Source organism: Pocillopora verrucosa, chromosome 5 (genome assembly GCF_036669915.1).
Source record: "Pocillopora verrucosa isolate sample1 chromosome 5, ASM3666991v2, whole genome shotgun sequence".
NCBI lineage: Eukaryota > Metazoa > Cnidaria > Anthozoa > Scleractinia > Pocilloporidae > Pocillopora > Pocillopora verrucosa.
This window is the reverse complement of record NC_089316.1, coordinates 5,533,771-5,559,490: the sequence shown is the minus strand read 5'-3', so window position 1 is coordinate 5,559,490 and position 25,720 is coordinate 5,533,771. Positions and strand designations below refer to the sequence as shown.

At 37.2% G+C, this 25,720-nt stretch overlaps 3 protein-coding genes across 4 annotated transcripts in view; 2 read left to right on the top strand and 1 right to left on the bottom strand.

Moving 5' to 3' along the window:
• The window catches only part of LOC131779174 (uncharacterized), a 33,259-nt gene extending 25,559 nt beyond the window's left edge, over positions 1-7,700 (top strand). The window contains exons 9-11 of the mRNA XM_066166901.1: positions 5,494-5,653; positions 6,053-6,341; positions 7,332-7,700. Coding sequence (XP_066022998.1) covers positions 5,494-5,653; positions 6,053-6,341; positions 7,332-7,663 — 781 coding nt within the window. The 3' untranslated portion in view covers positions 7,664-7,700. The remainder of the gene's footprint in view (positions 1-5,493; positions 5,654-6,052; positions 6,342-7,331) is intronic.
• LOC136276932 (uncharacterized) lies at positions 1,448-5,081 on the top strand. The gene is made up of 6 exons (XM_066167280.1): positions 1,448-1,459; positions 1,587-1,605; positions 1,852-1,992; positions 3,173-3,408; positions 3,788-4,080; positions 4,736-5,081. Exons 1-6 carry the CDS (start codon positions 1,448-1,450, stop codon positions 5,079-5,081), a joined length of 1,047 nt encoding a protein of 348 aa, XP_066023377.1.
• Positions 7,701-9,601: 1,901 nt separating the features above from the next.
• Positions 9,602-25,720, bottom strand: part of LOC131799707 (uncharacterized) — a 17,612-nt gene continuing 1,493 nt past the window's right edge. Inside the window, exons 3-11 of one of the 2 annotated variants that reach the window (XM_066166898.1) lie at positions 23,694-23,723; positions 17,478-18,735; positions 16,592-16,704; positions 16,258-16,437; positions 15,578-15,757; positions 14,983-15,012; positions 12,455-13,709; positions 12,114-12,165; positions 9,602-11,823 (exon numbers count right to left, since the gene is read on the bottom strand). In XM_066166898.1, coding sequence (XP_066022995.1) covers positions 12,143-12,165; positions 12,455-13,709; positions 14,983-15,012; positions 15,578-15,757; positions 16,258-16,437; positions 16,592-16,704; positions 17,478-18,735; positions 23,694-23,723 — 3,069 coding nt within the window. In that variant the 3' untranslated portion in view covers positions 9,602-11,823; positions 12,114-12,142. The remainder of the gene's footprint in view (positions 11,824-12,113; positions 12,166-12,454; positions 13,710-14,982; positions 15,013-15,577; positions 15,758-16,257; positions 16,438-16,591; positions 16,705-17,477; positions 18,736-23,693; positions 23,724-25,720) is intronic. The other variant, XM_066166899.1, reaches the window with a different exon arrangement.

Genomic DNA, 25,720 nt, shown 5'->3' with positions numbered 1-25,720 from the left:
GACAGAATGAAGCTGACGCCATCCGTTTCGAATAACACATGAACATGAAGAAAACGGCACCAGTTTAAACTCATGAGACAAAGCCCATGGATTTTTTTGAGGTAAATGAACTGGTTAGACCGAAGGCTAAATAAATAAACAATGAACTGACAGTGGTGAGAGATTTGGGGGCCATGTGATAAAACAAGTTCTACCGAAGGTTATCCTCTAGTAAGCCCTTCAAGCCCAAAAGGGCAATCAGAAAAATTTTCACCAAAACACAGCAAAAAAATTAGATAAAACCGCAGATGATCGAGGCAAGACTATAAACGTTGTTAAGACGCATGCCTACGTACCAAGTACAACAGATTTGGAGAGCAAAATGGCCAAAGACAGTTGTGAGCCATGACTTTGAAAATCCACCTCAACCTCCCAAAAACGAATTCGCCGAAGGTTATAGAAAGAGCAACTCAATCCTGAAGCTGGAACATTTTTTTAAGCCTTGTGTCCAATGGGACAACAAAGAGAAAGAAGATAAGATGTTATTTGAAGTGATTTGAAGCTTGGGGGCCACCTCGAACTTAACGTAATTTTATTTCAAAGTTGAAGTAAAATAAGATCAAATTGTAAACTACCTTCTATTATCGTAACGAATATCTCACGATCGCCTCCACACATCACTTCGTGATTTATAGAAGTAAGACATCAACATCTTAAGACTAACCTTCAAGGTTTGTAGTCTCATGTGCACATCTTGATAGTCAGCAAATCAAATCTCAAACTTCAAGTTTTCGACTTTTTTTCGCGTTTTGTTCGCACTTTGATCATTAAAATATCCTCATCCGAAGAGCCAGCAAACTCCACAAGTATCCACAGAGTTAGAAATGGTAGTAAACTTGTCATACTCTTCCATCCCTCTCCAAAAAATATCACAGAAAGGTGTCGATCGCTCAGTTGAAAACCCGCAAAAGCGCGCTGAAAATATCAAAATGGCGCCGAACGCGCCAAACAAATTTCCTTGGCGCATGCGCAACAAAATGCCCCTCTGCTCTTTTCATGTACATGTGCAGCCTCTTCCAGCCTCGATCCCATGCAAGTTAGGCTCCAAGCTTCCAAAAATTTCACTGGGCCAAAGACCTTGTAAAAACCACAACAGAATAGACTGGACTGGACTACATCACTGATCTCAAAAGCGACGGTAAAAGAAGAAGAAAACGTGAAGCCATTGACAAAACGAATGAGATTAATTTGATCTCACTTTAATGAGATTTAATGTGTTAAGACAAGCAAACAAACATATAAATACACAAACAAAGACAAAAATCCCAGGGAAACGAACCGTAAAAAATTCGATATGCTTTGACAGTCTTTTCGAGCCTTTGCTGTAACCCAGTCCTGCAGTGGACTGTACTAAGAACGTTTCCCCGCAAGGGATGCATGTAAGTAGCTCGCCTTCGAAACAAGAAACATGAAATCAGAAGTATGTTACCTAAAATATGTTATAAGCTTCTTGTCAAATTAATGGTTTCTAGTAAAACACCATTTCTGCCATTTTAGGGCCCCCTGACGTCTCATTCTGCTGAAATTTTTTGCTTTATCATTCACAGAAACTTTACATAAGGGAAGGTACGTTAAGGTGACTGACAAAAGTGCGACCCTCCCCTCACTACTACATGGTATGTTCCATGCCATAGAAACCTCAGAACATTTCGCTTGTGAACGCAAAATGTTTGAATATAAATACATTTCGATACTGAATGTCTGCGAGCTGAAACAAGAAAATGCGAACAATCAGTGTGGGATATTTACGTTTTATAGCTGAAGTTTGGATATGAAAGCGTAAACTTTGAGACTTTGTATGTCCTTCTCCAGCTACACCAACTCCACGACCCTGTCCCGATTACAACAAACTTCCCGACTTTCACGACTTACCAAGTGCGAAAATTCCAACGAGTGGCAGCAAACCTGATGATTATCAGCCTCGAGCTCAAATAAAACAGATGTTTCAAGAGGGTAAGCTTTAAGAAGGGGATAAAAAGACAATCAAAGAGTTTTCTGAAAAATACATTGTTTCAGAAAACCTTGTCGCAGACTGTAATGAGCATCTAACTGACATTGAATAGCGGATAGTCAACAGGAGCAAGAAGATGATTAAACGATACCTGAGTCTAGTACGTCTCGATACGGACGGAAAAGGACACAAGTCCTCCGAGAAAACTATGTGCCATGGCATAATATACATGTAGAAATGTAACCTAGAACCTATTAATAGTAAAACACCAAATTTAATCAAAGTAGGTGAAAAGAAAAACTTGATCTGTAAGAAAAATGTTTATAACCGGAACGAAAAAAAAAATTAACATACGCATGAGTTGGAGCCATTCCTGTCTGCGGTGAAATACACGAATGGCTCCAGTCTGGTCGTCCGCCTAAACTGAGTTTTGTCATCCAATCACAGGTCGGAGCCATTCCTGTATTTAGTCGCTAGTGAGACAATATCGGCTGCTGTAGACATTTCTACTCGTTTTCAAACGTTTCTTCGAGGAGTGTCCGATGAACTCAGCCCCGAAGAACTAAGGCATGCCGTATCGTCCATAAAAAAATAATTTTAGGGGCAAGTTTGAGGATCAAGGAGAAAAAGATTTGTACTCATGCCTCCAATTATTCGCTAAGCAGGGTCTTACATCGGAGGACAATCTGACTTTGTTGGAAGGGTTTCTGAGCCCGAAAGCGTCCAATAAAGAGTCGCTAAAGGAAAAAAATCAACAATTTAAGGAAAACCGCCAACAAGAGGTCAGTCCCGGGAAAGGAGGAATCAGGTTTGACCGGCAGGGAACGTGACCTAGAGAAAATTATGGCAATGTTGATAACTGGAAGTTCGCGTGTTGTCAATTTGCATGGAATTAGTGGAGTAGGCAAGACGAAATTGGCAATAGAAACTGTTTCAAAGTGGTCAGGGAGGACCAGAAATGAAAGACGTTCATTTTCATGTTTTAAACGCTTTAGCACCAAACAAAACGATCATAAGTTTCGAAGCAAATCTAGTGGTTGAATTAATACAAAAGTTGAGGTAAGCAGAGCAACATAGTGACATATTGCTGCTCCTTGATAACGTCGATAAATTTGCAGGAGGAGATGATGAAGCTTCCATACTTAACCTATAATTTATTTGTTCTCTGCTTTATTGATATAGATTTTGAAGACGAATATAAATCTTGCCAAGATATTCCCAATTTACACTTTCCTACTGTGCAAGCGGATATAACAGAATGTGCCACATATGCTGTTGTGAGTCGTCTGCATCTTACCCCTGAATTCACGATTTCATCAAATGGTGATTTCTTTTTCATGCCTGAATATCCAAGTATAGGTATTACTATCCCGAAAAAGGCTGTTACTTCCAAAACAAGGATTCCTCTTCGAATGAAGGTACAGACTTTTCCTGAAATATAACAGATGCGAGGGGCATCTAGTGTCATTACAGTAAATGTTCGTGATTGTTTATCTTTAAGAACTGATGGTTGAAGTGTCGAGTCGTTTGACAAGCGAAGTCCTATTGACAAGTTTTGATAAACCTTGGGACTAAAACGTTTTGTTGTTTTGTTCCCTGAAAATGTACTTTTTACCTTCTTTTTGTTGCTTGAGTCTGTCTTCTACCGTTGGAGATTCATGCAACACTTAAATACTGAATTTAAAAATGAGTGTGGAGAAAATTCTCCCCTTTTCTATTTTACTTTACCGTAACGTAACTTGTTCTTCACCTAACGATTCCTTGGTTTTTCTCTTTTCGACATAATTTTCCCATTAGGTGCAAGAAGTACCAGGTGAAGAGTTTGAGGCTAACGATATACTTATTGGACCTATACTGCGAATAGTTTGCGACGAAACGGTTGAGTTCTTGACGCCTGTTACCATAACGCTGCCAGTTTCGTTGGGAGACACGCACCATGACTTTCCTGATCCAACGGCATGCCGGGTAAGAATATTGTTTCTGAGTTCTGATGGTGAACAGAAGGAATGGAAGGAAATCACCGACGATTTGAAGAACCCAGTGACGTTTGACGGCATGACAGTTAAATTTCAGGTGGAACGCTTCTCTGGGTATGTTTGTTTATGAATTGCACCAAATGTGGCCGGTTTGCAAATCGTCATTTGCATGTCCCCTAATGGGAGTATTACTGGACGTAGTAATCAAGCAGATAAACTGCTTTTTTCTTGTAAATAATTGGAATGTGGTAACCTCGGAACTTTTTCACAAAGAAGACCGCATTTTTCAATCATTTTTTCAGTCTAAATTTAGAAAATATCGAAGTGAAGATGATTTATTAAGCGAGCACTCGTGTGGACATAATAATTGATAGAGAATGGGAGTTTTAGTATGTATATGAAAGAGTTATTACGTATGAATAAGTTACTGGAGCTTCGAACTGAGCCAAGGGATCTGCACTTTTCCCCCTCGAATGTAAAGACTGGTAAACGATAGACAAAGCTGGACAAAACTCTTAGCATCAGATCTTCTTTATAAAAGGAAACCCTATCTTGAGTATTACCATCGTGATACTGTCTTTTGCACCTATCATATCATTCTCCAAAGAAAAAAAAGTCACTCTCGTCTTAACTCAAATTTCTTATCTTCTGTTTCTTGGGGAGACGTTGCTGAAATCCCAAACAACGGCTGCCAAGGAGAGGAATGTACTTGCAGATCCGATCTGGCGCTAAGATTGCAGTTTACATACAGTTCTTTGACTTTTATTAGGTATTCGTGTCTTATTGACTGGTGTGCAGATAGCTTCAGTTATCAAAGCGTTATCGGATATCTATCGAGCCTTATTCGGATCCAACCTCAGCTGGCAGTGTTCTTCGCCTACTTCCCTCTGGAAGACCGCCCTGATTCTCAAGACATCTTGTACCTAATTTGCTGCCCATCTCAACTTAAAGAAAAGGTGCGGGCTGAAATTACGAATCAAGCTAATGCGCCTACTCCGAGCGATTCAAGCTCCCGCATCAATATGATTCCTGGGCGTGATAGGGCTTACGTCTCCCTCATAGGAGGGATCAGAGCGATTGAGGAAGAAGACATGGATGAATTTTATCTCCATTAAGTTTTTAGAAACGCTTCACTGAGAAAACCCTCAGTATGATATTAACCTGAAGTTTTATTCTAGTAGGTTTCTTTTATATAATGCCAAGAGGGCCAGAAACATAGGGGATTTTGTTTAATCAAATTCAAAATAGCAATCAGCAGAGAGTTAAGTTGAGTTGTTATTGATAACTCAAACTTTGACTTCATAACTTCACTTTTTTTTTCTGATATAAATTGCAGGTGCTATAGAGCCCAGAAAATGATTAAATTCTAATTTAGATTATCGCTGTACACTCACTCCCCACTCCCCGTTTCCAGTTCCTCGTTCAACGTTTTGGTAACATCCGTCCTATTTTCTCAGTAGAAAAATGGCAAAGATTCTTGCTGATAAATACATCCTTTTACGTGCTGATAAGAATTATTTTTAACAGGTTTATGAGTGATGACCTCCATAAAGCTCAAGTTCCAATCCGTGTCATTGATGACAAAGGACTTTCAGGGGTGAAGTTTTTCAAAACACCCAAGTTTGAAAAAGACACTCTGCTATGTCGATTAAATTTTCGAGTATCGCCTCTCAAGAGAAAGCTGAAGGTAAGGGGTTTATTTTGTAACTTCCTTAGTACAATTTGTCACTGACTTTTCGATTGCTGTACAGATTTTGAACGTGATTTTCATATAATTCCTTTTTGTTAAACGATATTGAGAATGACATTAGCAAAATTCCGATCAACAGTACAATAGAGTGGATTTTAAAGGTGACGTTTTTCAGAGGACAGTTTTGCGTGTTGAGAAACAGAGAAGAAAAATGAAAAAAAGAGAAAAGGAAAGGAAATGCAACACGATCACGTGACATATCAAATGGATTTTATCATACATGCATGTAGAATACATGGTGGAATTCGTAGAAAATAAACATATGCGTCCTGAGAATTAAACATGTACATTCTTCTAAAACTAAATAGGAACATATTACTTTTTATGTAATTTTAGAAAACCCCGGTGGAGTTTTTTGGCATTCCTGTCAATGATGAAATCTTGTCAAATCCGCGTCCTGAGAATGTTCTGGGGATTGGAAAACAATTCGTTGGTTCAGAGGTGTATGACGATCTCCTTTCCCGCTTCAGCAAAGGCAATATGAATCAGAAGCAGACAATGCAAAGCTTCTATGAGGTTCTTGCAGGATTGAAAATTGAGACCCAAGATGAGTGTTTTGAAGCCCTTGTCAAGGAAATGAGCCGCTATGATACATTCGAATTTGTGGGGCATCGACTTCAGGAAGGTAACGACATTAAAAGGTCAAACAGTTTTCGTTTGAGTGTGAAAAGTAATCCAAGATTAGTGTGGTTTTGTTTTACTTTTCTTTTTAATTGTTTCAGAAAACTAGTGCCACCCAAATTCAACCGACCATGTACAAAATAAGACCAATCGCGACTTTGTCGCTCGCGTTTCTCCGGGTTTTTAGCAGTTTGCTTTTTCTAACTTTAATAAGCTCTTAGTGATATTTTCCTCTGATAGGCGGTTGTGATATAAATTTCGTTTAGGTTTCACGACACTCAATTGAATTGAGCATGACACTCAGTTGAGTTGAGCTCTGATGGATAATGGTTCACTTGTCCACAACGCTTGACACATAACCTTTACTCTTAGAAGTTATTAACGCCTGTATTTTCCTCACTGTGGTCATATTTTGTCTGGAATACAAGTGAAGAGAATTGACGAGCTCATCGCAAATAATTTTGTTTCATATGTTTCTGGAAGTAGATATCACGGGAGAAATTTTAACAGTAAGGATGCATGATATAGAGAATTACCCTGATATCCCAAATTCTAAACAGGTTTGACTTAGTATAAATGTTGTTGCAATTTTTGATGTCACGTACCCTGCGGAGCCCCCCTGTAAAATGTTAGTCATTCTTGTAAATGGGGGCACAAGGTTCTACGTTCAAAGAAATGTCTTGCGCATTTGTCCTTTTCTGACCACAGGGATGAGCCCCGACCTAGTCCCAGGGAAATTAATCTTGCCAAGGTCTGGGCTCAGCCTGGGAACTAGAGGGGAGTTTACGGTGAGTCTCCCTTGATACTTTGCAATCATGTCCAGGTTTAACAGAGTCGAGATCGCAGAGGGGCTAAGCTTGGTGATTTGCTCTCGGAGTGGGGTTTGTGATACAAGAAGTTAATCAGTTAGTGGCAGGTTTCTGATCTGATAATAAAGGCAGAATGCACGCAGTCCATTTGGAATTTTTTATCATATTCCTTTTCGCCCTTCTAGGTAAAGATGCTGTTTGCAAATCACTGAAGACAAATGCGGACGTGAAGAAAATTGTATCAGAAAAAGTAGAATATCATTGGAAAAACCTGGCAAGAGAGCTGGGGCTTGAAGATGGAATAATTGATGCGATATCTGTGGAACAGCAAGATAAATGTGGAGAATGCTGTTATCAAGTTCTACAAAGATGGTACGAAGAGAATGGCGAATCAGCTACTATCAGAAGAGCCATGGTGGCACTGACTAGAATAGGATTAGCGGACATCAACAACGACATTGTAGATTGTCTTAATTTGAGACGTCAGGATCAAATGGAGTTAGACTCACAGAACTGATAAAATTGGAAGAATTTAGCATTCAATTTATATCTTCAACGACGTATCTTTGGACTTTATTCAAGACACAATGTACCTTGGTACACACGAAACAAAACGAGCAATCACTTGACGCCAAACATGTTCTGGTCAGTAACATCATGCAAACACTTTTACAGACAATAGGAAATTTGCATGATTTGATCATGTAACTTTGTTATGCACACACACACGCACCCATGTGGCTTTGGATGAAGACTGATGGCAAAAATTGAAAAAAGCTTTGTGAACTTAGTAAAAGTTTGAATTTTTTAGATGTAAGTTTGAGATTTTTGGACTGTGAAATTTTGGTAGTTTAGTTCAAAAGATTCTTACACTGAAGGGAGAGTTCGCAATTCAGTTCCTCTCTTTTATCCTCAGAGGCGTTGCTGTATGTAAAACAGAAAAAAGAAAAACGTTTTCACGTAAATGGTCGCTCATTTACCCACCCTTCTAAGTCTAAGGAGGCCTTGAGCATTTGGACAAAATGACTTAAGAATTTTAAGAGTATTAGGCCCAAAGTACACGTTGCATCTAAATTTGGCTTACTGGCTAAACTTTATTCCCAGTACATATAAATATGTAGATCAGTATTTGTGCATCTACGAGCCCAATTTTAGTAGGGAATGTTGTACCATATGATACGAACACACTGCAAAATTGTTATTCTTTCAAGCGCGCGGCTATAGGTTTTAGAGGTGAATTAATTTATAAACTGCATAACAATATTTGTATGCATTTTTAAAAAGCAACTTTTTTGCAAGTAATTTCTGAATCAGAAAGTTGTGGGTATTTTGCTGTTACTAGCAATTTGGACTGAGTTTGGCACATCCAAAATCGCGTATGTCAAGTTCACATTGAATAATTTGTTAATAACTTAAGCAAGGCTGCCCTTTCTTTTTAGCCCTCAATGGTAATTATGGGCAGCCTGAACTCTCTCCATTTTTCAAGTAATATATATTTTTGTATCATGTAAATTAATGTAGGGTACAAATAAAGTTGTTTTTGAAGTTGAAATGTTTACCTTTTCTATTTTTTCCTTTCAATTTATATTCTTTTTTCAAAGGATATGTTAGATATGATCAGAGTAAAACGCACACGTGAGAACGTTTGACGACGTAGCTTTTACGTTTAAAGCGATAACAATGTAGAAATGCAGAGGTGAGACCCTGAACAAACACAGAACTAAACCCGATTCGTTCAAAGATGGCTAGTGTCGGGGATGAACTAGAACGAGTAACAAGAGACGTGATAGTCCCGCCATTTTTCGGAGAAATTTCTTTTTCCTGAAGGGATGAATGATGTCCAATCCCATCAGATGGCTAAATTTGTTAATGCCGCTAAAGAATCTCCCTTTTTTCTAGAATAGCTGGATCCTATTTTGCGACAAGGACGGAAATCTTTTGATGATCTCATCGCAAGACTCGCTCTCACTCCAAAGAAACCCAAAGTGGAGGAACATGCCTCGAGAAGCCATTCGATTTTGAGGAAGATGGAGTTGACATGGGTCAGATATCGGTTGAGAGAAATATTCGACGCACTTTCCACTAAAGGTTTGAAGGTATCTGCAGTAGTGATTCCCTATTTCATGGGCCTTTCTCTGTGAAAACAGCTGTTATTGACCAGTCAGAGGCTATTGCTCAGTTAGAGGGTCTTGTAGCCTGTCGAATTATTTTTGTAGTTTATGAGGATGTAAAAGAAAGGAAGCATTACAGTCATTCACTCTTACAGAAGTATGCTGATAGTATCAAGAGTCAGGAAAACTTTCTTGCTATTTACCTAGGGGCAAAAGCACGCTCTTATGAACTCTTCAGGTCCAAGATAGAGGAAATTGCCAAATACATAGAGCCAAGCTATGTCAGAGCATTCCATTTATTTGAGACAGACAGAGGAAACTATGAGTTCGCTGTTGAGATCTCCTTGCAACCAGAATATTTCATTTTTCAAGGTGAATTCTATAAGATTGCTTGGATTGCATCCCTTTTCATTGCAATGCTGAATAGGAAACTAATAATGGTGTTTGAATCCTGGGTTGAGATGTGTGAAGATGATGGAAAGACAGGTGTGGTAATTTAACATTGATGGTTTGGTCAATCATAAAACTAAATTAAGAAAATGTGAGAGTGGCAATGGTGCAATCAGTTTCCATGTTATAATTTATATTAAATTAAAAGAGCATGTATGTCACACCTGGTTAACAAATGTTGACCCTTTAACCCCTAAGAGTGTCTAACATCTAATTTCTCCTAACAATGTCACCCTTGAATCAAACATGAAGGTCATGAGAATAAAGGAAATGATCATCAACTGAAGCAGCTCTTGATTATAAAACAAATTCTCTTTGTCAACATCTTGGGAAATGTATAGTGAATAGTATGGAGAATATGGATACTGATGTCAGGGGGGTAAAGAGTTAAAAGAAAACATCTGCTGAGGGGCAAACTTTGAATGATCTCAAAATACAACTCTTCAAGTGTTCAAATTGTAAAACTTGCCTCAAAATTGGGAATCTTATCTAATACATTAGTGTTCTTTTCAGTATTCATGTCATTTATTTTAATTACACACCATCACCATTTCATTTTGTAATTGTGGGGAGATAGCAACACATGTTGTCACTTATGGGGCCTTAAAATGACACAATTTAATTAATGAACATTTCTTTGTCTCCTAAATTTAATTAAATTTAATCTCTCAAATTTAATTATAGTTTTATTATCATAATGTTAAACACTCCTGGTAGGTAGTAATATTTCAGATGAAGAGACACCTGATAAATATGCTGATATAAAGTTGTAACAATGATCATTATCATTCTTATCAGTATTAATATCATTATTATTTTACTGCATTTGTGGGTTCTCTTGCTCCAACACAATTTAAATGCTGGGAAGCAAAGCAAGTTTTTGATATCTATGGAACAGAGAAAGCATTGAAAGTATTCATGATAGCTTTCCATTCACTGGAGGAAGTCAAATACAAATCCAATGATTTCTTTAAAAGTTTTCTGATTAGAAAGGAAAAAACATCAAGGAAATTATATACAGCATAACTTAGTTACATTAAATATTGGCAACTTTAGTACCAGTTGTCTGTGAAAAAAAAAGCCAGGCTGTGGGCTAACACAAACAAGCAAAAATTGTCTTGGGTCTGTTCTAATAACCACAATCGTTTGTTATTTGCCCATTCTTTTACATGCCTCCACTGACTCAGGGAGTGGAACAGGCTACATCAGAAATGGTTTAGAGAGGAATACAACATATGACAATTAATTGCCTCCCTAACTAACGGAATCATCAACAGGCATTCTATGCCAAAATTTCACAGATTAAACTTGAATGTTAGAATTGAAGTTGTTCCCAAGGTGGTAGAGAGAGAGATGATTACTACCATAGCCCTCCTTGTGTAAATCAGGGAGTCTACACGACAGGAAGTTATCAGCTCATTATCTGAAATTATGTATCTATTCTTGGATTAGTCTGCCTTTGGCCCATACAAGCAACAAGTTATGATAGTCAAGCCAGAGAACGAAACTCACTTGTCCTGAAATAACTATGAGAGCCCCAGCTTCCAAGCTTATTTTAAGATGATAATTGAGTGCACATACGTTACAAACAAAGTTTAGTAAAAGTGTCCTTTGCTCACCTATCTGAGTGTTAACTCTGGTTATCATAATTGACAAAGCCAAAATTGGAGTCCTCAGATATTTTCAAAAAAGCTTGTGCCTAGTTGTTGTGTTGAACTGTTGCTATACAAGACCTACATACTGTCCCACCTGGAATACTGCAGCCTACTTTTATAAGGATAGATAAAACATTGAACAATAAACTAGAATCTGCCAACTTTTTCTGAAGTGAATATAATGTAGATGTAAAAGCCTCCATCTATAGGCTTCTGTTATATCAATTGCAAAAACCTTAATGAAGTTGAGTAAAAGAGCACACCTCTCTGGGTGTTGACAATGGACACTGTTTATCAACCCAAAGTACATGTGCTTAGAGCTCCCTATAGTACTCATTTAAAGTAGAGGTACTATATCTATATCCTTAAGTTTCATGCAAACACTTTAAGATAACAATGGAATACATAATTGTTCATTTCACACCCTCTCATGCTGGATAAGGGTGTTTGGTCTTGTTCAGCTGTAGAGAAATAAAAAAAATACATAGCTACAATTAATCTATTAAATTAATTAATTAGACAATTCAAATTACATTTAAGGCTCAGAAAGTATAATTTACCAGCACTCCACTGAAGTCACTACAATGAGTGACTGAAAAGGAATTTCTCCCAACAAAATCGCAACATTTTAAGGCAGAAACATGATGAGGGAGAGCCAAATGGGTGGAATCAGTTATGAGTGACTAACAATTTTATCACTTGGTTAACCTATCAATATTTTGTAGTAATATCAAAAGAAAAGATTTACTACCTGAGCAATGCATTCACTCTGATTCCATGTTACTGAGTCTTGCCTTGTTGAGCTGCAAAGACACAGAAAAGACAAAATGAGACAGAGGAATGAGAATTTGAGATGTCACCATGCTACCATGTCTGTATGAAATTTTACTCTACTTCAAAGTTATTTGTCATGCATTATCAGGCTACAACAAATGAAACTAAATACCATAATAATCAGAATTATCACTAAACTCAACTTAAACCTTTACTTGAAAATAAAATTCAACTGCAGTGAACATGTACTTTGCTTTTACTTTGACAACTGCTGTATGTTTAACCAACACATGCAAGTCACACAAAAGAAATTCATACCAGAAGCCATCTTCAGCATCTCCTCAACAAGATCTCCACACTGTTTCTCCCAACTGTACTTCTCATCGTAACTTTCCCTCAGTGAATTAGCCTCATCCAGCCGTACTGTCCTTTTTAAGTCCCTGACCGTTTTAATTGCCTTGGACCACTCACTGATATCCTCTGACTCCACAATGGATAACCGACCACCATCGACATATCTCAAGGCTTTACCAAGTCCTGATACACCATGTACCAGGATAGGGAGGCCAGATGACAAGGCTATAAGACCAAACATTCCAAATTCTTGTTCACCTGAGGGCGCAATGGCAAGGTCTGCTTCACAGAGCCACCTTTTCATTTCTTTTTCATCTTTTGGAGGGCTTTGAATGATCAGCTGATGTTTGGGTACACCACATTCATGAAATTTCTCAATAAATCCCCTATGTTCTCCTTTAGCAGCACCAACCAAGATAATCTCATAGGATCCGTCCTTCAACCCAGCAACTGCTTTAGCAACAGTGTCAAGTCCTTCTTTGTAAAAATACCTGGGGTGACCATGACCTGCCACCAGGATACGAAAATTTTCCCTATCACAAGGGTCTTGTGTGACATCAGCAAATTCACTGAGTATACCTGGAGTTAACTTGAAAACTTCTTTTCCTTGATAAGAGAGGGAAACAGAAAGTTTTTCAGCTCTCTTTGGTCCAACAGCAACTGGAAGATCAGCCATTTGCATCATAGGCTGAACATTGCTTTTTCCTAGGCATTCATCTTCCATCTTAGCCTGGGCATCTCTTAATTCTGCATCTCTAGAGAAGCTTTCTTCAAAAGAATCACAACCAACAAAAATACTTTTGCAGCAGTGATGTTCCTTAAATGTTTGTGCCATTCTGCAAAATCTATCACCCACACCAATAACAATGTCTGTAGTGAGGCCTTTTGGTGGGAAGCGCAGCCAGTCATTAGGATTTTGGAATCCAGGTAGCTTTTTTGCTTCAACAATGGTAACATTGTGACTTTCAGCATTTATCTTGTCAAGTTCATCACATGAACCTTCAGGGACCAAGACAGTGACTTTCACATGAGGGAATTTTGCCAGTTGTTTGGACAACTCTTTTGTGACGATTGAGTTGAATCCCCCAGAACCCCACATCCATCCCCATCCACTTGCCAGGATGGTTACTTTGAGTGGATTGTCAAAGAAATATTTTCCATTGCATGGCAGCTGATCAATTATTTGTTCAGCATAACTCCTTCCTGAAGCTTCAGCCTGCTAAAGAGGAACAAATGACTATGTTTAAAATAAAAGTGATGATAGTTAAGGTCACTGATTGGGAGATCTCTCTGCTCTTTCTACATGTATAAGCATTGTGCCAAACTGTCATGTTTAGCACTTTACATTGTATTAATTACAGCAACAAAATAATGCCATGATGTCACAGATATATTTTCATTGGTTATGATGCAACAAAATTTACACAGCTTTTACCAATACGTACTGCTTCATGCCAAATGTTTTCTTTCAGAATGTCCCAGATTAAAACACAGTTTCTGGTTTACTTGTTGGGCAAAACTCTCTACACAAACTCTGCTACTACAAAGGGGAAATATGTTTCAAAACTGATGACAAGTCAGCATAAGAGATTTGTTTCATGTTTGTATATGTAAATGCACATATGATAACAATAAGTAGTGCTGATGACAATAAGTAGTACGACAGTTCATTCAAGATTCCAAGGTCTTGTCTAAGACCTTCAAGTCCATTTGCGAAAAACAGCCAAATGTCATATGGAACAGAGCGAATTATAGCTTTAATACTACCAAGATCTCACATCATTTTGGCTATGAAAATATATCTCAAAAGAACAGAGTAAGGCAACACTGGATGAAACAGCTAGTGGTACTAGTCAAGAAATATAATTTAAGTGATATCTCACAATTTTTTTAGCAGCTCTTTCCTTAATTTGTATATTTGATGCTCCCACCGATGTAGATTAGGAGGACTGTACTCCTACTTGCTCATATTTTCCAAACTCATTCAATTGATCTGTCTTTGCATGTAGCTCTCAAACACACTGTGATTAGTTGCTCTTTCTTTGTTAGTGCATTAAAAAGTATTTGGCCTTTATCAATATGTACTGCTTCATCAAAAATGTTTTCTTCCAGAATAAAACATGCTTTCTGATTTGCTACTTGTTGGGCAAAACTTTCTGAGCAAACTCTGTTGCTGCAATGAGTAGATATGTTTCAAAATTGTTGACAAGTCAGCCTGAGAGATTTCTTTCATGTTTGCATAACTATGTAAATGCACATATATTTAACAATCATGTAAGCACATTTTAAAATTAATCCACTTTAGCTCTTGACAATAAACATAAATCTACATGTAAGTGACATGTAGGGCATAAAAATCTACCTTTATTTTCATAATCAGGTATACCCCAGAAGAGTTATCCTTCTGCCGGGCTAGGATGCAGAGGTGAAGAGTTAAGTGAACATTTACTTGGAAAAATGCAATGAATGGTAAAATTATATAACTAACTTACCCATATTTCATCTTGCATTGAGTGAAAGTTCTGAAATGCAATCAAACCAATTTGCAAACTTATTTGTCACTTTGCTATGCTTTAATCAAACTTAACCTCTTCATCACAGAGAAATAGGAAGCCACTTTGCTTCTGGCCACAGAGGTAAATTGTCTTTTAATCACAAACAGGCTAGCCAATCAGCATGTGTGAAAGCACTTGGTCTAGTTATTTGACGTGTAGTACACTAAACTAACACTGTACCCTTAAACTCTTACTATACTTGAGGAAAATATGAGATGCAGCTTCTCTTTTACGGCCCGAAATATTTTTGCAAACATAATTGAAAATCTTTCAAAAATTCTCTCAATCATAAGTCACAGATAACACATATATGTGGTATGACATTTTGCTTCAAGGTCTTGCTTGAAACCTTCAAGTCTGTTTTCGAAAAATGGTGTCTTATGGAACAGTGAGAGTTTAAGCTTTAATACTGCCAAGATCTCACATCATTTTGGCCATGAAAATAAATCTCAAAAGAATACAGCATTACTATACTGGATGAAACTGCTAGTGGTGTGGGTTGAGAAATCCGAAGTTTGCAAGTCTTTCTTACACTGCTATTCCAGCCGCCATCTAATCTGGTTTGCTTCCGCAAGCACTTTTTATGTACAGGTGCATCCTCTTCCAGCCTCCATCCCAGGCAAGTTAGGATCCAAGCTACCAAAAGTTTTACTGGGCCAAAGACCTTGTAAAAACCAGAACACAATAGACTGGACTGGACTACATCACTGATCTAAAAAGCGGCGGTAAAAGAAGAAGAAAACGTGAAGCCATTGACAAAATGAATGAGATTAATTTGATCTCATTTTAATGAGATTTAATGTGCTAAGACAAGCAAACAACCATATAAATACAAAAACAAAGACAAAAATCCCAGGGAAACAACTGTAAAAGATTCGATATGCTTTGACAGTCTTTTCGAGTCTTTGCTGTAACCCAGTCCTGCAGTGGACTGTACGGAGAACGTTTCAAGAATTCTCTAAATGATAAGTCGCTGATGACAATATGTAGTATGACATTTTGCCCAAGATTCTAAGGTCTTGTCTGGGACCTTTGAGTCTGTATTTGAAAATGGTGTCTTATGGAACAGTGAGAGTTTAAGCTTTAATACTACCAAGATCTCACATCATTTTGGCCATGAAAATAAATCTCAAAAGAATACAGTATCACCATACTGGATGAAACTGCTAGTGGTGTGGGTTGAGAAATCCAAAGTTTGCAAGTCTTTCTTACACTGCTATTCCAGCTGCCGTCTAATCTGGTTTGCTTCGGCAAGCACTTTTTATGTACAGGTGCATCCTCTTCCAGCCTCCATCCCAGGCAAGTTAGGATCCAAGCTACCAAAAGTTTTACTGGGCCAAAGACCTTGTAAAAACCAGAACACAATAGACTGGACTGGACTACATCACTGATCTAAAAAGCGGCGGTAAAAGAAGAAGAAAACGTGAAGCCATTGACAAAATGAATGAGATTAATTTGATCTCATTTTAATGAGATTTAATGTGCTAAGACAAGCAAACAACCATATAAATACAAAAACAAAGACAAAAATCTCAGGGAAACAAACCGTAAAAGATTCGATATGCTTTGACAGTCTTTTCGAGTCTTTGCTGTAACCCAGTCCTGCAGTGGACTGTACGGAGAACGTTTCCCCACAAGGGATGCATGTAAGTAGCTCGCCTTCAAAACAAGAAACATTGAATCAGAAGTATGTTACTTAAAATTTGCTGTAAGCTTCTTGTCAAATTAATGGTTTCCAGTAAAACACCATTTCTGCCATTTTAGGGCCCTCTGATGTCTCATTTTGCTATAATATTTTTGCTTTGTCATTCGCAGAAACTTTACATAAGGGAAGGTATGTTTTTCTTGAAGGGGAGGGCTGGGGAATTTTGGTATTTTTTCCAAAAAGAGTGTTTGCCTGCCCTTGTCTTTTAATAAAAAACTCTTGACCCCCCACCCCCTCAAGGTGACTGACAAAAGTGCGACCCTCCCCTCACTACTACATGGTATGTTCCATGCCATAGAAAGTTCAGAACATTTCGCTTGTGAACGCAAAATGTTTGACTATAAATACATCTCAATACTGAATGTGTGCGAGCTGAAACAAGAAAATGCGAACAATTAGTGCGGGATATTTCCGTTTATGTAACTGGGTCTTGCCTTGTTGAGCTGCAAAGACACAGAAAAGACAAAATGAGACAGAGGAAGGGGAATTTGAGATGAATGGGCTACCATGTCTGTAAAAAATTTTACTATACTTCAAAGTTATCTGTCATGCATTATCAGGCTACAACAGGTGAAACTAAATACAATGATGATCAGAATTATCAGTAACTCAACTTAAACATTTACATTGAAAATAAAATTCAACTGCAGTGAACATGCGCATTGCTTTACTGACAACTGCTATATGTTTAAACAACACATGCAAGTCACCTAACAGAAATTCATACCAGAAGCCATCTTCTGCATCTCCTCAACAAGAACTTCACACTGTTTCTCCCAACTGTACTTCTCGTTGTAATGATTCCGCAGTGAATTAGCCCCTCCAATTCGTGCTTCCCTAGCTTCATTCCTGACTTTCTTAATTGCCTCGGACCACACAGTGACATCCTCTGACTCCACTATGGATGACGAACCACCAGCAACATCTTTCAAGGCTTCACCAAGTCCTGATGCACCATGTACCAGGATAGGGAGGCCAGATGACAAGGCTATAAGACCAAACATTCCAAATCCTTGTTCACCTGAGGGCACAATGGCAAGGTCTGCTTCACAGAGCCACCTTTTCATTTCTTCTTCATCTTTTGGTGGGCTTCGAATGATCAGCTGATGTTTGGGTACACCACATTCATAAAATTTCTCAACAAATCCCCTACATTCTCCTTTAGCAGCACCAACCAAGATAATCTCATAGGATCTGTCCTTCAACCCAGCAACTGCTTTAGCAACAGTGTCAAGTCCTTCTTTGTGAAAATACCTGGGGTGGCCATGACCTGCCACCAGGATACGAAACTTTTTCCTATCACAAAGGGTATGTGTGACATCAGCAAATTCACTGAGTATACCTGGAGTTAAATTGAAAACTTCTTTCTTCTGACGAGAGAGGGAAACAGAAAGTGTGTCAGCTATCTTTGGTCCAACAGCAACTGGAAGATCAGCCATTTGCATCATAGGCTGAACATTGCTATTTCCTTGGTATACATCGTCCATCTCAGCCAGGGCATCTCTTAATTCTGCATCTCTAGAGAAGCTTTCTTCAAAAGAATCACAACCCACAAAAATACTTTTGCAGTGGTGAAGTTCCTTAAATATTTGCGCCATTTTGCAAAATCTCTCACCCAAACCAATGACAATGTCTGTAGTGAGGCCTTTTGGTGGGAAGCGCAGCCAGTCATTAGGATTTTGGAATCCAGGTAGCTTTTTTGCTTCAACAATGGTAACATTGTGACTTTCAGCATTTCTCTTCTCAAGTTCATCACATGAGCCTTCAGGGACCAAGACAGTGACTTTCACACAAGGGAATTTTGCCAGTTGTTTGGACAACTCTTTTGTGAGGATTGGGTAGAATTCCCACAAACCCCAACTCCATCTCCATCCACATTTATCTGCTAGGATGGTAACTCTGACTGGAGTGCTGGAAGAATATCCTCCATTGCATGGCAGCTGATCAATTATTTGTTCAGCATAACTCCTTCCTAAATCTTCAGCCTGCAAAAGAGGAACAAATGACTATGTTTAAAATAAAAGTGATGATAGTTAAGGTTACTGATTGGGAGATCTCTCTGCTCTTTGTACATGTATAAGCATTGTGCCCAACTGTCATGTTTAGCACTTTACACTGCATTAATTACAGAAACAAATAATGCCATGATGTCACAGATACATTTTCATTGGTTATGATGCAACAAAATTTACACAGCTTTTACCAATATGTACTGCTTCATGCCAAATGTTTTCTTTCAGAATGTCCCAGATTAAAACACAGTTTCTGGTTTACTTGTTGGGCAAAACTCTTTACACAAACTCTGCTACTACAAAGGGGAAATATGTTTCAAAACTGATGACAAGTCAGCATAAGAGATTTGTTTCATGTTTGTATATGTAAATGCACATATGATAACAACAAGTAGTACTGATGACAATAACTATAGTATGACAGTTAATTCAAGATTCCAAGGTCTTGTCTAAGACCTTCAAGTCCATTTGCGAAAAACAGCTGGATGTCTTATGGAACAGAGAGAATTATAGCTTTAATACTACCAAGATCTCACATCATTATGGCTATGAAAATATGTCTCAAAAGAACAGTGTAACAAAACGCTGGATGAAACAGCTAATGGTACTGGTCAAGAAATATTTAAGTGATATCTCACAATTTTGTTAGCAGCTCTTTCCTTAATTTGTATATTTGATGCTCCCACCGATGTAGATTAGGAGGACTGTACTCCTACTTGCTCATATTTTCCAAACTCATTCAATTGATCTGTCTGCATGTGGCTCTCAAACACACTGTGATTAGTTGCCCTTTCTTTGTTAGTGCATTAAAAGGTACTTGGCTTTTATCAATATGTACTGCTTCATCAAAAATGTTTTCTTCCAGAATGTCCCACATAAAAACATGCTTTCTGATTTGCTACTTGTTGGGCAAAACTTTCTGAGCAAACTCTGTTGCTGCAAAGAGGAAATATGTTTTAAAATTGTTGACAAGTCAGCCTGAGAGATTTCTTTCATGTTTGCATAATTATGTAAATGCACATACATTTAACAATCATGTGAGCACATTTTAAAATTAATCCACTTTAGCTTTTAACAATAAAACATAAATCTACATGTAAGTGACATATAGGGCATAAAAATCTACTTTTTTTTTCATAATCAGGTATGCCCTAAAAGAGTTATCCTTCTGCTGAGCTATGATGCAGAGGTGAAGAGTTAAGTGGACATAAAGTTGGAAAAATGCAATGAACGGTAAAATTATGTAACTACTGGCCCAAAATTTTTTTTTCACACATTGAATATCTTTCAAAAGCACATGCTGATGTGAAAGTCTTGTATGAGACCTTGGAGTCTGTTTTCAAAAAACGTTGTCTTATGGAACAGTGAGCATTTAATCTTAATATGCCAAGATCTCACATCATTTTGGCCATGAAAATAAATCTCAAAAGAATACAGTATCATCATGCTGGATGAAACACCTAGTGGTGCAGGTTGAAAAAACTAAACTAAGTGATCTCCCAAAATTTTGTTAGCAGCTCATTCCTTAATTTGTAAATTTAATGCTCCTGCCAATGTAGATTAGGAGGACTGCACTCCTCTTTGCTTATATTTTCCAAACTTATTTGATTGATCTGTCTTTGCATGTGGCTCTCAAACACACTGACTGTGATTAGTTGCCCTTTCTTTGAAAGTGCTTTAAAAGGTACTTGGCTTTTATCAATATGTACTGCTTCATCAAAAATGATTTTTTCTGAGACCTTCAAGTACATTTTTGAAAAACAGTGTCTTATGGAACAGTGCATAAGAATTTAATCTTTTATACTGCCAAGAACTCACATCATTTTGGTCATGTAAATAAATCTCAAAAGAATACAATATCACCATGCTGGATGAAACTGCTAGTGGTGCAGAGGTTGTAAAAACTAAACTAAGTGATCTCCCAAAATTTTGTTAGCAACTCTTCCCTTAATTTGTATATTTGATGCTCCTGCCAAGTTAGATTAGGAGGACTGCACTCCTCCTTGCTCACATTTTCCAAACTTATTTGATTGACCCGTCTTTACATGTGGCTCTCAAACACACTGTGATTATTTGCCTTTTTTTTGTTAGTGCATAATTAAAAGGTTCTTGGCTTTTATCAATATGTACTGCTTCATCAAAACCGTTTTCTTTCAGAATGTTCCAGATATAACATGGTTTTCTGGTTTGTTACTTGTTTGGCAAAACTTTCTTAGCAAACTCTGTTGCTGCAAAGAGGAAATATGTTTCAAAATTGATGACAAGTCAGCCTGAGAGATTTCTTTCATGTTTGCCTAATTATGTAAATGCACATAATTATATTTAACAATCTAATCAGCATGTGTGAAAAGCACTCAGTCTACTTTTTTGATATGTAGTAAATTAAACTAACACTGTACCCTTAAACTCTCACTATACTTGAAGAAAATATGAGATGCAGCTTCTCTTTTACAGCCCGAAATATTTTGCACACATTATTGAATATCTTTCAAGAATTCTCTAAATGATAAGTCGCTGATGACAATATGTAGTATGACATTTTGCCCAAGATTCCAAGGTCTTGTCTGAGACCTTTGAGTCTGTATTTGAAAAATGGTGTCTTATGGAACAGTGAGAATTTAAGCTTTAATACTGTCAAGATCTCATATCATTTTAGCCATGAAAATAAATCTCAAAAGAATACAGTATCACCTTGCTGGATGAAACTGCTAATGGTCCGGGTTGAGAAATCTAAACTAAGTGATCTCCCAAAATTTTGTTAGCAGCTCTTTCCTTAATTTATATATTTGATGCTCCTAAAAATTTAGATTTGGAGGGCTGCACTCCTCCTTGCTCATATTTTCCAAACTTATTTGATTGATGTCTTTGCATGTGGCTCTCAAACACACTGTGATTAGTTACCCTTTCTTTGTTAGTGCATTAAAAGGTACTTGGCTTTTATCAATATGTACTGCTTCAAGAAAAATGTTTTCTTCCAGAATGTCCCTGATCAAAACATGGTTTCTGGCTTGCTACTAGTTATTGTGATTAAACAGCATATGCTGTTAATTTCGCCATTTGCAAACCATTGACTCGGATATTCTGTACTCGTGTGCAATTTCCCGATTGTTTTTCACTGCCTCTGCTTCCACTACTATTTTCAACTTAAAGTTCAGATTGTAAGAATGACGTTGCGTACTAGGCATGATTTTTGTTTTGAACTTAGCAATGCTCGCTGAATCGCCATGAATGAAGTTTTACAACTAGCAACTTGACCAGCTGAGATAAAGCTTACACTGGATCAATTAGTATACATAGCTTTAGAGAGTAACACTGTTTCCTAAGAAGGCCAACTGTATTCACGGTATCTCTGTCTCTTTTATAAGTGTGATTTTTTTCACTTTGTTCGCACAAATGTGTGACTTTTTTGCCGTTTGTTAAAAAAAGGTGACATAACTGTAATTAGGAACTTTGAAAACACTATTGTTTTGAAAGTGAAGATAGTGAAAAGGCTCAAAGTTGAGGTTGCGTCTTATAACCGGGTATTTAGGCGAAATTTTTGGTTTAACAACTTGAAAGTAGCGAGTTCAAAAATTCAGGGTGCGTCTTATAACCGAGTGCGCCTCATAACCGAGAAAATACGGTATATTTAACTATCATGGAAGCACATTCTAAAATTAATCCACTTCAGCTCTTAACTATAAAACATACATCTACACGGAAGTGATATATATAGCGCAAAAAAATCTCATTTTCTTTTTTACATCAATATATTTAACAATCCAATCAGCATGTGTGAAAAGCACTTAGTCTAATTTTTTGAAGTGTAGTAAATTAAACTAACACTGTACCCTTAAACTCCTACTATACTTGAGGAAATATGAGATGCAGCTTCTCTTTTATGGCCTGAAATATTTTGCACACATTATAGAATATCTTTCAAGAATTCTCTAAATGATAAGTCGCTGATAACAATATGTAGTATGACATTTTGCCCAAGATTCTAAGGTCTTGTCTGGGACCTTTGAGTCCGTATTTGAAAAATGGTGTCTTATGGAACAGTGAGAATTTAAGCTTTAATACTGCCAAGATCTGACATCATTTTAGCCATGAAAATAAATCTCAAAAGAATACAGTATCACCATACTGGATGAAAATGCTAATGGTTCAGGTTGAGAAATCTTAACTAAGTGATCTCCCAAAATTTTGTTAGCAACTCTTTCCTTAATTTATATATTTGATGCTCCTAAAAATGTAAATTAGGAGGACTGCACCCCTCCTTGCTCATATTTTTCAAACTTATTTGATTGATGTCTTTGCATGTGGCTCTCAAACACACTGTGATTAGTTACCCTTTCTTTGTTTGTGCATTAAAAGGTACTTGGCTTTTATCAATATGTACTGCTTTGTGAAATTGTTTTCTTTCAGAATGTCACCACATAAAATATGGTTTCTGGTTTGCTAATTGTTAGGCAAAACTTTCTGCACAAATGTTGCTGCTACATAGGGAAAGTATGTTTCAAAACTGATGACAAGTCAGCCTGAGAGATTTCTTTTGTGTTTGCATTTGTAAATGCAGATATATTTTAAGTATCATGTAAGCACATTCTAAAATTAATCTACTTCAACTCTTAATAATGAAACACGCATCTTCTTGTAAGTTACATATAAGGCATAAAAATCTCTTTTTTTATATACAATCATGTACACCCCAAAAAAGAGATATCCTTCTGCTGGCCTAGGATGCAGAGGTGAAGAGTAGTGGACATTTACCCACTTGATACTTCCTAATTCATGTTTTTTAATCAGTTTTAAACATTGCATAAAATCATTGGACGTTTCTTAGTTTCCATTAAATAGCTCATTACAGTATTCAAAACTTTGATATTTTACCATAAAAGGTTGGAAAATGCAATGAATTAGAAAATAATGTAACTAACAAACTAACTTACCCTCTCGCTCTCTGTTGAGTACCTCAGTGGCTGAAATGCAATCAAATCAAACTTAGTTGTCACTTTGCTATGCTTTAATCAAACTTTATTTACCTCTTCACTACAGGGAAATAGGAAGCCACTTTGCTTCTCACCACAGAGGTAAATAGTATTTTAATCACATACACGCTAGCCAATTAGCATGTGTGAAAAGCACTTAGTCTACTTATTTCATGTCTAGTAAATTAAACTTACACTGTGCCCTTAAACTCTTACAACTATACTTGAGGAAAATTAGAGATGCAGCTTCTCTTTTATGTCCTGAATAAAATTTGCACTCATTATTGAATATCTTTCAAGAATTATCTAAATCATAAGTCACTGATAACAATATATAGTACCACATTTCACTCAAGATTCCAAGGTCTTGTCTGAGACCTTCAAGTACATTTTTGAAAAACAGTGTCCTATGGAACAGTGCATAAGAATTTAATCTTTAATACTACCAAGATCTCACATCATTTTGGCCATGTAAATAAATCTCAAAAGAATAACAGTATCACCATACTGGATGAAACTGCTAGTGGTGCAGGTTGGAAAATCTAAACTAAGTGATCTCCCAAAATTTTGTTCACAGCTCCTTCCTTAATTTGTATATTTGATGCTCCTGCCAATTTAGATTAGGAGGACTGCACTCCTCCTTGCTCATATTTTCCAAACTCATCCAATTGATCTGTCTTTGCATAAAGCTCTCAAACACACTGTGATTAGTTGCCCTTTCTTTGTTAGTGCATTAAAAAGTATTTGGCTTTTATCAATATGAACTGCTTCATCAAAAATGTTTTCTTCCAGAATGTCCCACATAAAAACATGCTTTCCGATTTGCTACTTGTTGGCCAAAACCTCCCGAGCAAACTCTGTTGCTGCAAAGAGGAAATATGTTTCAAAATTGTTGACAAGTCAGCCTGAGAGATTTCTTTCATGTTTGCCTAATTATTTAAATGCACATATATTTAACAATCCAATCAGCATTTGTGAAAAGCACTTAGTCTACTTTTTTGAAGTGTAGTAAATTAAACTACAATGTACCCTTAAACTCTTACTATACTTGAGGAAAATATGAGATGCAGCTTCTCTGTTATGGCCCGAAATATTTTGCACACATTATTGAATATCTTTCAAGAATTCTCTAAATGATAAGTCGCTGATGACAATATGTAGTATGACATTTTGCCCAAGATTCCAAGGTCTTGTCTGAGACCTTTGAGTCTGTATTTGAAAAATGGTGTCTTGTGGAACAGTGAGAATTTAAGCTTTTATTAATACTGTCAAGATCTCACATCATTTTTGCCATGAAAATAAACCTCAAAAGAATACAGTATCACCTTGCTGGATGAAACTGCTAATGGTCCAGGTTGAGAAATCTAAACTAAGTGATCTCCCAAAATTTTGTTAGCAGCTCTTTCCTTAATTTATATCTTTGATGCTCCTAAAAATTTAGATTTGGAGGGCTGCACTCCCCCTTGTTCATATTTTCCAAACTTATTTGATTGATGTCTTTGCATGTGGCTCTCAAACACACTGTGATTAGTTGCCCTTTCTTTGTTAGTGCATTAAAAGGTACTTGGCTTTTATCAATATGTACTGCTTCAAGAAAAATGTTTTCTTCCAGAATGTCCCTGATCAAAACATGGTTTCTGGCTTGCTACTAGTTATTGTCATTAAACAGCATATGCTGTTGGTTTCGCCATTTGCGAACCATTGACTCGGATATTCCGTACTCGCGTGCAATTTCCCGATTTTATTTCACTGCCTCTGCTTCCACTACTATTTTCAACTTAAAGTTCAGATTATAAGAATGACGTTGCGTACTAGGCATGATTTTTGTTTTGAACTTAGCAATGCTCGCTGAATCGCCGTGAATGAAGTTTTACAACTAACAATTCGACCAGCTGAGACATGCTTATAAAGCTTACACTGGATCAATTAGTATACATAGCTTTAGAGAGTAACACTGTTTCCTAAGAAGGCCAACTGTATTCACGGTA

Bases quoted from the DNA above. Each gene is read 5' to 3' on its own strand.
- LOC136276932 (XM_066167280.1), top strand. The intron at 1,993-3,172 runs GTAAGCTTTAAG...TTATTGATATAG, and splicing joins AAAACAGATGTTTCAAGAGG to ATTTTGAAGACGAATATAAA. The intron at 3,409-3,787 runs GTACAGACTTTT...TTTTCCCATTAG, and splicing joins GGATTCCTCTTCGAATGAAG to GTGCAAGAAGTACCAGGTGA.